The 13,074-nt window shown below is 38.6% G+C and overlaps 1 protein-coding gene across 4 annotated transcripts in view; it reads left to right on the top strand.

Moving 5' to 3' along the window:
• Positions 1–13,074, top strand: part of VEZT (vezatin, adherens junctions transmembrane protein) — an 83,209-nt gene that overhangs the window by 38,564 nt on the left and 31,571 nt on the right. For 3 of the 4 annotated variants that reach the window (XM_036762141.1, XM_036762142.1, XM_036762144.1), the window contains exons 3-5: positions 755–841; positions 8,053–8,228; positions 9,613–9,888. In XM_036762141.1, the coding sequence (XP_036618036.1) occupies positions 755–841; positions 8,053–8,228; positions 9,613–9,888 (539 nt within the window). Of the gene's footprint in view, positions 1–730; positions 842–8,052; positions 8,229–9,612; positions 9,889–13,074 lie in introns of those variants that run through there. The other variant, XM_036762143.1, reaches the window with a different exon arrangement.

Here is a 13,074-nt window from a genome sequence, read left to right as displayed (position 1 = left end):
GATTAAGTGGAGTGCTCAGGGAATTGCATAGTCTAATGAATTGAAATTTTTTCTCTTCAACTTACCTGATAAATTTTGTTTCATTTCTTCTTTGTTGTTCTTTCCCCCTGCCAAAAAAAAAATGCATTATACTCCTTTCCTGGCTGTATAAGTATAGAAGAGTATTCAAAATGGAATCTTTGATGTACAGAATTTTAAAAATCACTATCAAAGTCAGTTGTTATATAATGCTGTGGATCTAAGGTGCAAGCTTTGGGACTGATTGAATACTAACTGTGAGACATAGTCTATAACATTTTTTCTCCTAATCTTTGATACTTGTTTACTTTGCCATTGGCCTCCTTTGTAACCAAACCAGAACAAACAAACAAAAACAGTTCAGAAATAACAATTCCAGTCATTTAAGCATTTCACTTAATTGAAGTTTTAACTCCAGTTTGGGTGGAGCTGAATATTTCAGCATCTTTTGGTTGCATATTTTTATTAGTGTATATATTCTTTCTACCACTGAAGAATGCAGCCCCTCTGTAAATTCACAGACAGTTTTCAAGAGTGATGGTGGGAAAGCTCATCCCTCTGTCATTATCCTGGGAATGACTGACCCTCAAAGCCTGTCCAGCCTGGGCCAACACTGTACTTTGATAGGCTTCAGGAGCCCGACATCCTCTGCCCTCCATGTTGAGGCTTTGGAGTAAAACTTGAGTAGAGGGTGGGGCTTAATGTTAATTCCATGCTCTTTCCCTCCCTTACCCAGGGTATCCTGTTAAATTTGGCTGAAAGCTTCACCAGGTGGACATCACTGTTTCAGTGCTGTAAGAATGATGACTTGCTCCGCAAATTGGTAAGTTTCTCTCCTTGAGTTCTCCCTTTTCCAAGCTGAATCGATCATGGTCTAAGTGAAATTACTTTTGAATCACTTTTTACATGACAAATTGGTGTAATGGAAGGAGCCCTGGGCTAGGAATTAGGTTTGTAATGCTAAATACCTTCTGAATTTTCAGAGGGTAAACTGACTCTGATTGGCTGAAAAAATGCCATGGAACTAATTCTCTGAATATTGAACATAGCTCTTGCCAGAGGTCCGTTCCGTTCCCCAGCCCCCACCCCCAACCCCGCCCCAGGTCTTGAAGCCTTATTTTCAGCATTGAGCAAATCATTTTATTTCTCTAGGCCTTTTGTCTTTGCTATAAAATGACGTCTTTGGACTCTGATAGCTGAAATCCCTTTGAGCCATAACTTCCTATAATTCTAGAGTGCCAAGCCCCACATCAGTACCATCTCCCCAGAACCTTCCTTTCTTTTCCCACTTCTTCCCCCTCTCCCAAGACCCTGAGGCTCCTGGGAAAAGAAAAGGATGTTTCTCTCTGGTTCATAAATGCTTTTCAAAAATTAATTTCAATTCAGTGCAGTCAGTAAGGCATAGAACATATATATTTCCCAAAGACTTGCAGTTACTCCATTTTGAGACTCTCCTGCTATTGGTTACTTGTTCTTGTTTCTGGTCATGATGTATCTCTTAGACCTGAATGCTTAAGGCCATTCACACAGAGAATCGCTATACACTTTAGCTCTGTGTCTCTGTGTTAGGGCAGTTTTCAAAATATGTTTCTAAATGGCCAAACACAACTCTGAAAAAGAAGAATCGGTAAGACTTGGAACAATATAGCTGATATCTATATGAGGAACCTATTTTACAGATGAATACTTTGTTTTTCTACCTACTTAATTGGAGCTTGCTCATTATTTGTAACTAATTGAAGATCATTTTTGGCAATACTTATTGGTAGGTAAATGATAAGGTTTCATCTTTTGGGGAAGTCATACTGGAAGTATTGAAGAGGTTCTTCTTGACTTAGAATATAGCCTCAATCTGTGAAGAAAGTCGAAATCCAGTCACTTTTCAGAGGTGCTAAGCCTGGAGTGGGTGGTATGGATCTCTCTAGGCTTAGTTCAGCTCCAGGATCTCTTCCAGTTCGCCCCGCCACCATTGGTCAAAATGTTGCATGACATGCTTTATGGTATAGGAGCATTCTGTACACATCCCTCCCCTGAAGACAAGTGCCTTGAACTTTGTTGGTACTTAATCACTGAAGAGAGGAACTTGCAATGTGCTGTTGATGGTTTGGGTTGATCAGATGGTCAACCCAACCAGATGAGTCATGATCACCTCAAAAAGTTTTACCAGATGTCTCATTAGTGAAGATGAGAGAAATTCTTTTTTGTGAAGTCAGATTTCTTGCCTTTATTGTCTGGTAGTGGTGCAGTCTTTGAAATCCCATGGTATTTCCTCAATAGTCTATCAAAACAGATCCTGCTTTCTTTCCTGGAAGTGTCTGGGGTTGTGCCATGAGTTGTAGAGTCTTTTTTTTGAAAGATGAAATAAAAAAAGGTGAAATTTTCTAAGCCTTGTCTCATGCCAGTCTCTCTTTATGGTCTGATCCAAGATTATAAAGATCGACTGAGATGACTATAGTGTCTTGCCCTCTGCATATAGCATAGGATGTGAGTTGGGAGGAACCTCAAAAGACCATCTAGTCAAATCTCTTCCTATTACAATGTACAAGTGCCCATCTAGTTTGGGCCTGAAGACCTGTACTATAGACAAACCCGTGCTCTCCCATGAAAGTTCATTCTGTTTTTGGATGGCTCTAATTGATCAGCTTTCATTGATCCTCTAACAATGTAGCTTAAATTGAGTAAAACCTGCTTTTCACCAACATCTGTCCGTCATTCCTAGTTCTGCCCTCTGGGAAGCAAATATCATCCTTCCATGTGATCGACTGCTTTATGAATACTACATTCTTTGTTCCTTCAGTGTAGTCTGATATGGCAAAATCTTAAGACCTTTCAATACCTTGATACCTTCTTCTGGATGCTCTTTGGCTTCTCAGTGTCCTCCCTTAAATGAGACCTTTAGAACTGTCACCTCCACAGTCCTATCTACTATGCCTCTCATAGTGCAGCCTAAGATCCTGTTAGCTTCTTGGACTGCCAGGAGTCCCTTTCTCCCTCCTAGGGGAGAATAAGTATATCTTTAGCCGAACCTGCCAGCTGATATCCCTGCGTTCCCTCTTCCTCCCACTCTTCTCTAATCCATCCTGTATGCAGCTGATAGACCACGCTGGGTAGACTACTATTTGTCTACCATTGTCTACTCTCTCAAGTCCAAACTTCTTGTGCTGACATTTCATATTCTGGACAGCTAACTTAGGCTTCTTTTCCCTTGGACATGTGGCAGGTGAAAGGTGAAATATCCTCAATTCACTCAAATGTTTGTGCTCTTCTTCACACTGCTCCTGAAATTTTCAGCTGTTTTTCATCTGTGTCGAACTCTTCATGAACTCATTTGGAGTTTTCTTGGCAAAGATAACTGAAGTGGTTTGCCATTTCCTTCTCCAGCTCACTTTACAGGTGAGGAAACTGAGGCAAACAAGGTTAAATGACTTGCCCAGGGTCACCCAGCTAGTAAGTGCCTAAGACCAGATTTGAACTTGGAAAGATAAGTCTTCCTGACTCCAGGCCCAGCACTCCTGAAATAGTCACCCCTTTTTTCCCTCCTACTTGAATCTTCCTTCCCACCACTTAAAAATTTTTTTTATTCTGAACTTAAACACCAAATAAAATGAACATTTTTGTAAATAAAACAGAAAAGAAATTGTACATGAAACTATGGTTTGTGTTAGTTATGGCTTGCTATAAATGTACACAGACACACACACACATGTACATATACATACATATATATATATGAAAAATCAGTTAAACACATAAGTTTAAAAACTGGCTTGCTTGTCTGCGATTCTTTCTAGCCTTTCTTCTGTTCTCTGCATTTTTTAAAAAAATGCTTCAATGATCCTTTTTGCTTTTTATTTTGTTACCCTATCTCTCTCCTTTCTTCCACTTCCCCTTTCCACTGGGAAAAAAAAAAAAAGAAAAAGTCATGGTTACAAACATGCAAAGTTAAGCAAAACAGATCTCTACATTGGCCATGTCCAGAAATGTCTACCTTATTTTGCTTCTCTCTCTCAGGAAATAAGTAGCATGCTTTATCGTCCATACGCTTTTTTTTTCCCCTGAGGCAATTGCCAAGGATCACACAGCTAGTAAGTGTCTAGTGTCTGAGGTCATTTTTGAACTCAGATCCTCCTGATTCCCTGGCTGGTACTCTATCCACTGTGCCACCGGCTGCCCCTTCATCCATACTTTTGAATCATGGTTGTAACTTCCTTTCAAGTTGAAGCTCCATCTAAAATTGATCTCTTCTTCCTGACAACCTATAGCCCTTACTTTCTGTGTAATGTTTCTGTACTTTATTATATCCACTTTGCCTTGTCTTTTATTTTTCTTTGAGAGCAGGGACTAAATAAAAAACTAATAAACACAGTAGGTACTAATTATTTTTATTTTCCATTGAATTACAAAAGGAAGCATATAGATTTTTCAGCTGTTTGTCAATTCTTCCTAGGGTTCCAAGAGCCCAGGAGGGCTGTTGTGATAGTTTTACAAAGCTTCTTATGAATGATTTCATTTTCCAGGTGATTTGGTTTCACTTTGGAGCCTGTAGCTTCCAAAATTTCATTAGAAATGCACCCAGTGAGATGACATTGGTCAGTCCTCTATTCACTATCACACCTGACTACAGTAATCTTAATATTCCTTAGGTTTTACTTTTGTAATATAAGTTTAATGACATTGTATTCTTTGTGCATCCATAATATTTTATAGATGATTATAAAGGGATTATAAAACTGCTTGGCACACTAGTTCTTTAAGTGTAAACAAGCAGTGTACTGTGAGCTTTGGCTTGTAGCATTTTGTCCTTACCACCAATGCCCTTATTGAAAGCTCCTGTGGTTGTTGTACAGTTGTGCCTGATTCTCTGTGACCTCTTTTGGGATTTTCTTGGCCAAGTTGCTGGAGAGGTTTGCCATTTCCTTCTCCATCTCATTTTACAGATGAGGAAACTGAGGCGAACAGGGTCACATAGGTAGTAAGTATCTGAGACCAGATTTCATCTCATGATGATGAGTCTTCCAGACTCCAGACCTGCTCTATCCACTCTGCCACCTAGCTGCCTCAGTTTGAATTGAAAGCCCCCAGACCATACTAATGTCCCTAAGCAAGTTAGGGGATTAGGGAGGAAAAAGGGAGACTTTTTTTTTTTAATTTATTTTTTATTTTTGGTTTACAGCACTCAGTTCCACAAGTTTATGAGTTCCCATATTTTCTCCCTCTCCCTTTTTTTTCCACTCTCCTTCCCACCAAGACAGCATGTAACCCAATATAGGTTCTACATATACCTTCAGATTAAACTTATTTACACAATAGTCAAGTTGTAAAGAAGAATTATGACCAATGGAATGAATCATGAGAAAGAAGAAACAAAACCAGAAAAGAAAGGGGAAAAAGGGAGTATCAGTAGATGTTGTATTAAGAAAGGGTTAAGAAATGTGATAAATTCAAGATTTGACTAGTTAACACTTTTCATTCTAAGAAAGAAAGAGAAGTTCTACCGGGTTTATTCAAACAGAGCCTACACCTTTTGTGTCATCCTTAATGAGACAAGCTACTCTCCCCAACCAGTCAAGTTACCCCTTGATTGTCCATGGGAATGAAGGGGGCAGCAGTGATAGCATTTGCTAGTTTTGTTTAATAATATATTTGGCTTTGTGGTGCTTATATTTGAAACTAGGCTTACCTCTTCTGGAAATTCAGACCTCTTCAAACCAAGGAATGAAGCCAAGCTATAAAGACATAATTTTTAATTTAATTGGCAATATCCCCAGTTCCAATGTCCTGCCCCACCCATGCTTAGCTCTTCTCTGTTGGGGAGAGATGGTATCATCTCCAGACGTGAGCTACCCTAAATGCCTGCTCACTTCTCTCCATGTGGAGATAATTTTGTTTTCTTTAAATGCCTTTCTTGATGTCTGAATTAATTGGAAGAGCAGAGGTTGGGGCAGTGTGTCGAAAGAGTTCGTATGAAGTGAAAAAAGTCAGATAGGGCTAAGTTTCCCACAAGTCTACAAAATGAGAAATTCCCTTCTGGGAAACTGAAAAGAAAGACAAGTAACTTTACTTTGAAACCACTCCCCTTTCTTTTTTTTTTATGATTTAACTCTTTTTTAAAATTTATTTATTTATTTTTAGTTTACAACATTCAATTCCACAAGCTTTTTGAGTTTTAAATTTGCTCCCCTCCCCAAGATGGTGTGCAATCTAATATAAGCTCTACATATACATTCATATTAACCGCATTTTCACATTAGTCATGTTTCAAAGAATGATAATCAATGGAAAGAACCACGAGAAAGAAGAAACAAAACAAAACAAAAAAAGGGGGAGAGCAAATAGTATGCTTCAATATTCTTTCAGTAGATGTGGAAAGCATTTTCCATCGTGACACTTTTGGAGTTGTCTTAGAACCTTGCATTGCTGAGAAAAGTCTGTCAAACTTAGTCATCGCACAGTGTGGCTGTTACTGTGTACGATGATCTCCTGGCTCTGCTCCCCTCACTCAGCATCAGTTCGTAGAAGTCTTTCCAGATTTTTCTGAAGTCTGTCTGTTCATCATTTCTCATAGCACAATAGTATGCCATACATTCATATACCACAATTTGTTTACTCATTCTCCAGTTAATGTGTATCCCCTCATTTTCCAATCTTTGCCAACACAAAAGGAGCTACTATAAATATTTTTGTATATGTGGGTGAAACCCCTCCACTTGCAACAGTGTGAGTACTCCATTCACCAGTGCAGATTGCAGTCCCTTCACTTTTCACAAGTCATTTTGACTGAAGTACCCGTATCTATTGGCCACCTCCTGGGGCTGAGCCCTTCTGCACTTAGCCAGGCAGTTTCTCCCAGCACAGATGCACTATCAAACCTCACCCTACGGTCGAGGACTTTCCAATAGGAGAAGCTTTCAAGCCTTTGGAAACCCACTGTTAGCCCAGGCCGTGATGAGGCATTTTGGCTTTCCTGTATCTGCTAAACGTACCCAGTTATAAAGATATGCTTTCCTTATAGAAAGATGACAGTGACACCTTCCCACATTAACTCAGCTGATAGCAATGCTTCTGAGTTTGCTTTAAGGCAGGATGGTACAGCAAAAGACTGTTGTTGCACTTGGAGTAAAAATACCTGAATTTGAGTTAACTGTGACCACAAGCAGTGACTTAACCTTTCTGCAGCTTCAGTGTCTCCATCTGTAAAATGGGTAGAAATGCTTGTACCACCTGCCTCAGGGGTTTGTGGTAAGGAAAGCATTTTACTCTCCTTAAATTGCCATCTAAATATTACCTGCTCTCCCTTTATAAGGAAGGGTTCAATCTGTGACCCTTGCAGCAGGGTTTTTTTCACTGTGAAAAACTAAACAGCCTATATATGGAAGCAAACCCATAACTTGGATTTGCCAAAAAACCTCACTTTGGTTATAATTTCAATCTCCAAGGGCTTTTTTTTATTTTTTGCTTCATTAAAAATTGAATTTTTGTTACACCAGTGATTTCTCTACCTCTTAAGTATAATCAAAATCAAACTTGAAAATTCATTTCAGCATTATAAAATTGTAGGATGAGGACAGGCACTATAAGTCTTACTGGTACGTTCTTAGGATGCTACCATCAAAAGATCACTAGATTTACCTGTATTCAGCTCTTGGCAAGTCACTTATTTGTAGTTTTTCTGTATTATGTTACAGAAATATCCATGATTGAATTTAGTTAAATAGACATTCACCTTTGTGTATAGCTGTCAAAGTCTTCTTGAAACAACCATAATTCCTGCCAGTTAGCAATATTTTTTAGGTTCATAAAATATCTTGCCAAGACAGTCTTCCTTGGTTCACATTTATAATCCAAGTTTGTTTGGTCTTTTTTTTTTTAATCATGAAAATGTATCGAAGATATGGTAAACTATGAAGCTTTTTTAATGTTGAAATCTTTGGGGAAAATAAGCACTGCCCCCAAATAATTGGGGGAATTTAACACTCAGTTTGAAAATTGTGTACATGAGTATTAATATCCATCTTCCGTTCTCTCCCTAACAAGGATGTGGGATTCCGACTTAACTCCCTCCATACCATCCTGCAACAGGAAGTCCTGCTACAAGAGGATGTGGAACTGATTGAGCTCCTCGACCCCAGTATCCTGTCTACGGGGCAACCTCAGCAACAGGAAGATGGACACCTTCCAACTCTTCGCTCCTTAGCAACTCCTAATATTTGGTACTGTCAAGAAAACATCTATCCTATGCCCGTTTACATATATGGTACTATCAGAGGAAACTGTCACCATATTCTTAATTGTAAGGGGCATTAAACAAAATTTCTACATTAGCTCGCTTTCAGTAACATAACTTATTAGATAACCCACAAAAGTGCCTTTCTGAAGTGAGTAATAAATATATACATTAAAGCTGAAGATGGTTTTTAAGAAACTGTCTTGATTGCATTGCACTCATTGTCTTTTATGTTGGTAAGATAGATTTAAGTAGGAGCCCCTGAAAATAAAGTGACATTCTCATTCATCTGCCTCAATGTTCCAGTTTTATCTCCCTTTCTTGGATACTCATGGGGGCTTCATTAAGATGCCGAGGACAGATTCCATGATTTGTTCAGACTGATTAGTCATTCTAATGCCATCACCAATAAGTAATATATCTCCTCCTTCAGGGAACTACTGTACAGAAACTCAGACTTTAAAAATATTCTCCAAGTTCTCTGTAGTCAGAATAGGATTAAGGAATTCTGACTTTTACAAACAATTTAAACCCGATGATGCAAATGTTACTGATTTGTTTGGTGATGGTTTTAGGATCGTTATAAAAGTGGCTGATTGTTGGAAGTATTGAGGTTATGGTTAAAGAGGGAGAAATAGAGTATATATTTATTCAAAATGGTTTTTAAGCGTGACTGGACAGTAAAACTCACTCTCAACTACTATCTTTAGGGTCAGTTTTCTTTAGATGTTTTCTGGTGTACTTTCAATCCTGCCTTTCTTTGGTTTAATCTGAGATTAGTCAAAAGAATGATATGCCTTCTACACAGAGCTCTACTTTGTTTCTAACAAAATAGGAATGAAAAGCTAATGCTGGAATATAAAATGGATCAGGATGACTCCAAAATAGAAAATTTGAATACTTATGCTAATTATTTAAAACCAAATTATTTAATTGAAGAAAATAATTTCTAATCTAAATTTGGAAAAAGGAAGTTAGGCTCCCTGATCCAGCATTTTCATTTTTAAAATTATGAAATTAATTTTTAAAGCTAATGCTACATTTTTCAAGATGAATTCAGATCTTTAAAAGAATCAGTTATTCAAGAAGTGTGTTCCTGCTGTCCTTTCGCTGACCTTAAAACAGCAGGTGTTTGGTACCCAACTGCCCTTTTTTTGTTCTAATTGATTTTGATTCTATTCTAATTTGATTCTATTGATTTTTTGACCAACGTGCTATCTCATATTCACTATTTGAAAGAGAAGTCAAATATCATTCTTTTCTAATTAGTAACTTGTACTATTATTTTCATCCCTTTCAACGGCAACATTACTGTTCTCTTTTTGTTCCTTTTCCTTAATACGTTTCCCCTTCTCTGTGTCTGTTCCTAGGGATGTCTCTATGCTGCTAGGCTATGTTAGTGTCTTCATTATGATTCCTGCTTGGTGGAATGTATCATCCTGGCCACTGTGGGGACTAATTCTCATTGTTTACTTGATTGTAAGAGCTTCAGGCTGGTGGAGGACAGCCAGATTACAAATGACTCTAAGAAAATACAATGTCCAGCTAGAAGACACAGTAGCAAACAGCCGCGCTTTTACCAACCTTGTGAGAAAGTCTTTACGCCTCATTCAAGAGACTGAAGTCATTTCCAGAGGATTTACCCTGTGAGTCCATTTTTCATTTCCTTTTATAAATGATTCTTTTGGATCATTTAGAGATAAATATGGATATTTGTCACAATCTGAAAAGTCTATTCATTTCTGTGTTCCATTACAGTGACAGTAGAACCCGTATAATTTACAAGAAAATAAGAGATGTTTCTATCAGTTACTGAATTAACCTCATAAATTTCACAATGAAGGAACCTACACTTGGACATCAAAAATACTGCAAATGCTTAATGTGAAATTTAATTATATTTTCCATCTATATGCATAGTATTTCATTTGAGGATCTAGAATGTTCTATGAACATTACCTCATTGGATTTTTGGGAATAAGATCATTACTGTGATTATTGCTTTATCAAAGGAAAATCACAGCATTTTAGAGTTGAAAGAGACCTAAGCAGCTGTTTAGCCCAGGTGGGGGCTTCCTGAAATCCTACTATCTACAAGAAACCTTACCTGGGCCTCCTTAATCTTAGTGCCTTCCCTCTAGAGCTACTCCTAACTTGTCCTATCTGGATCTTATTTGTACATAACTGTTTGCATGCTGTCTCACCCACAGACTGTGAGCTCCTTGAAAGCAGAGGCCATCTTTGGCCTTTCTTTGTAGCCCCAGGACTTAGCACAGCCCTTGGCCCACAGTAGGTGCCTAATAAGTGTTAGTTTACTCGCTGACTTTTATGAACCCAAGTGAAGAATTTTACGTGTATCTCTGTTAAATTTCACCCTACTAGATTCAGCCCCTAATTCCTGCTTCTTAAGATCTTTTTGGAACCTGACTGTGACAGCCATTGTGTTAGGTATCCCTCCCAACTTTCTGCCATCTTCAGATTTTAGAAGCATGCCATCTATGCCTTCATTCAAGCCACTGATTAGAAAAAAAAGTTAAACAGCATAGGGCAACACACCCATTCTTAGGGCACTCTCCTAGAGTCTGGCCGTTCAGCCAGATCTGAATCCATCTCATGGTGCTCATCTCTCTACTTTTTCCTCAAGAGCACCAGGAGATACTTCATCCAGTACGCTGCTGAAATTCAGGTAAAGAGTATCTCCAGCATCTAGTGACATAGTGTCACCTTCCCAGAACAGAAAGACGAGGTGCATCTAGACCGCCCTGTTCTTGAGGAAGCTGTGAAATTCTTTGTGATTTTTGCTTTACTTTCTACATATTTACCAGCTATTTCTTTGTCAATCTCTTTCAGAGTCTTGCTTCCCCCCCACCCCCCAGGAATCCAAGTTATGCCCCCTGGACCATCGTTTTCAGACCTCGGTATCTTCTTGTTTTTGAAAAACAGGAGGATGTTTGCTCACCTCTAAGATACCTTTTCCCTAGCTCTAGGAAACTGAGACAATGTGATTCACTGTCTTGGTCATGTACCTTCCCTGTAAAAGATATGTTAGAAATCATCTTTTCCAAGTATTGATAGGTACTATATAGGCAACATCCTCTGCTACCACCTGCACACACTAAATAATACCTGCTTATTGAAGGTCACCATGTTTATGACTAGCTAAATATTTGCTACCCTGATATCAGCAACAGAGGCTGTAGGCTGCTTATTCACCAGGCTGTATGCTAAAACATGCTTAAGTAATGATGTCAGTGTTATGTAGATAAGGGAGGAGAATATAAGCATTTATAGAGCACCTACTGTGTGCCAGACACAATATTATTTCATTTAATTATCTCATTTAGATAAAGGAACAGTATTAAGTGAAATACAGCAGTTGTTGTCATTTTAAATTTTGTGTGTAAAATCATAGAAGCGCATGAAGAGAAGAAATCTCCAGATATCATTCTACAGATACATTTACAGAGTACCTATATTGTGCTCTTTCTAGATAATTTCTCTGCTATTATATGTCTCTTGGGAAGAAAATGCTGTAACTTTCCTTACAGACCAGTTCAGAATCTAGCAGATTCCAGGTCAATTAAGCTTTGTCTTTTCAAACAACCATCTTTAATAATTTAATTCCATTTCTTATTCTCTTGTTCTTGGAGATCACACTAAGAATGTGCATGTATGGCTTTACCTTTATTCCAGGTTTGAACATTAGTTTATTGATGTAAACACATAAAATGGCTACTATGTCTAGGTCTTTTGGAAAAATGCAGATAAACTTGGGGCCTCAAGTTACCATTTGTGACTAACCTTACGAGGGTCATGGGTGAGACTTGACAGGACTTCAGAGGCCATCTAGGCCAACCCTTTCGTGTTACACAGGAGGAAACTGTGGCCCACAGAGGTTTAGTGCCTTGCCCAAGGTCATGCAGAGAGGAAATGTCAGAGGGGAAATTTTAAACCAGATGCTCTGACTTGAGAACCAGGAAATTTCCACTACACCAATACCACTCTCATCAAAACTACCATTTCGGAGCACCTTCTTGGGTACTGGGTGCTTTATAGTTATTATGTCATTTCACTGTGAGATAAGTGCTATAATTATCTCCATTTTAGGGATGAGGAAGCTGATCCTGTAAGGTTACGTTGTGCCCAAGGCAGCACTTAATGCCCTGGGGCCCCAGGTAATAATAGCAATTGCTTAGACAGGGCTTAAAGGTGCTTCACATATGGTAACACATTTGATCCTCAGGACAACCTTGGAAGGTAGGCACTATCATTATTATTCTCCTTTTCCAGTTGGGGAAACTAAGGCAGGCAGTGGTGAAGTGACTTACCCAGGGTCACAGAGCCAGTAAATGGCTGTGGTCACATTAGAACTCCTGTCTGCCTGACTCCTGACTTGGCACTCCATGCACTGTGGCACCCTCTAGCCACCCTTGTGCTTTTGGCCATCCTGTAAGCCAGGCAGTCTTTGGAAGGGAAGGGACTGTTGAAATTAGCCTGATGCACAGTGCTTCTGCCACATCAAGTAGTAGACTGGCAGAAGAGCTAATATGGAGAACTTTGTATTTCAGTGTAAAAGCTTCATATTGCAAATTAATCTTTAATCAGTAACTGTCTTACTTTAGGAGGAAACATACCATAAAACTGAAAAGCGGTAGTTTCTAAAAAATCTTCAAAAACTGATTTTTCTGAAATGACCCTGATACACTCTTTTATGACAGCCTGTTTTCAACATCTCTGGTTTTATGATAGATTCCAGGATTTGCTGTGGAAAAGTCTTGACTTTGAGCGTAAATATTTTTACATTATTAATAATACCATAGGCCAATATTGAA

Source organism: Trichosurus vulpecula, chromosome 5, assembly GCF_011100635.1.
Source record: "Trichosurus vulpecula isolate mTriVul1 chromosome 5, mTriVul1.pri, whole genome shotgun sequence".
Lineage (NCBI taxonomy): Eukaryota > Metazoa > Chordata > Mammalia > Diprotodontia > Phalangeridae > Trichosurus > Trichosurus vulpecula.
The sequence above is the reverse complement of the archived record's forward strand: the minus strand, read 5'-3'. Positions and strand labels throughout refer to the sequence as shown.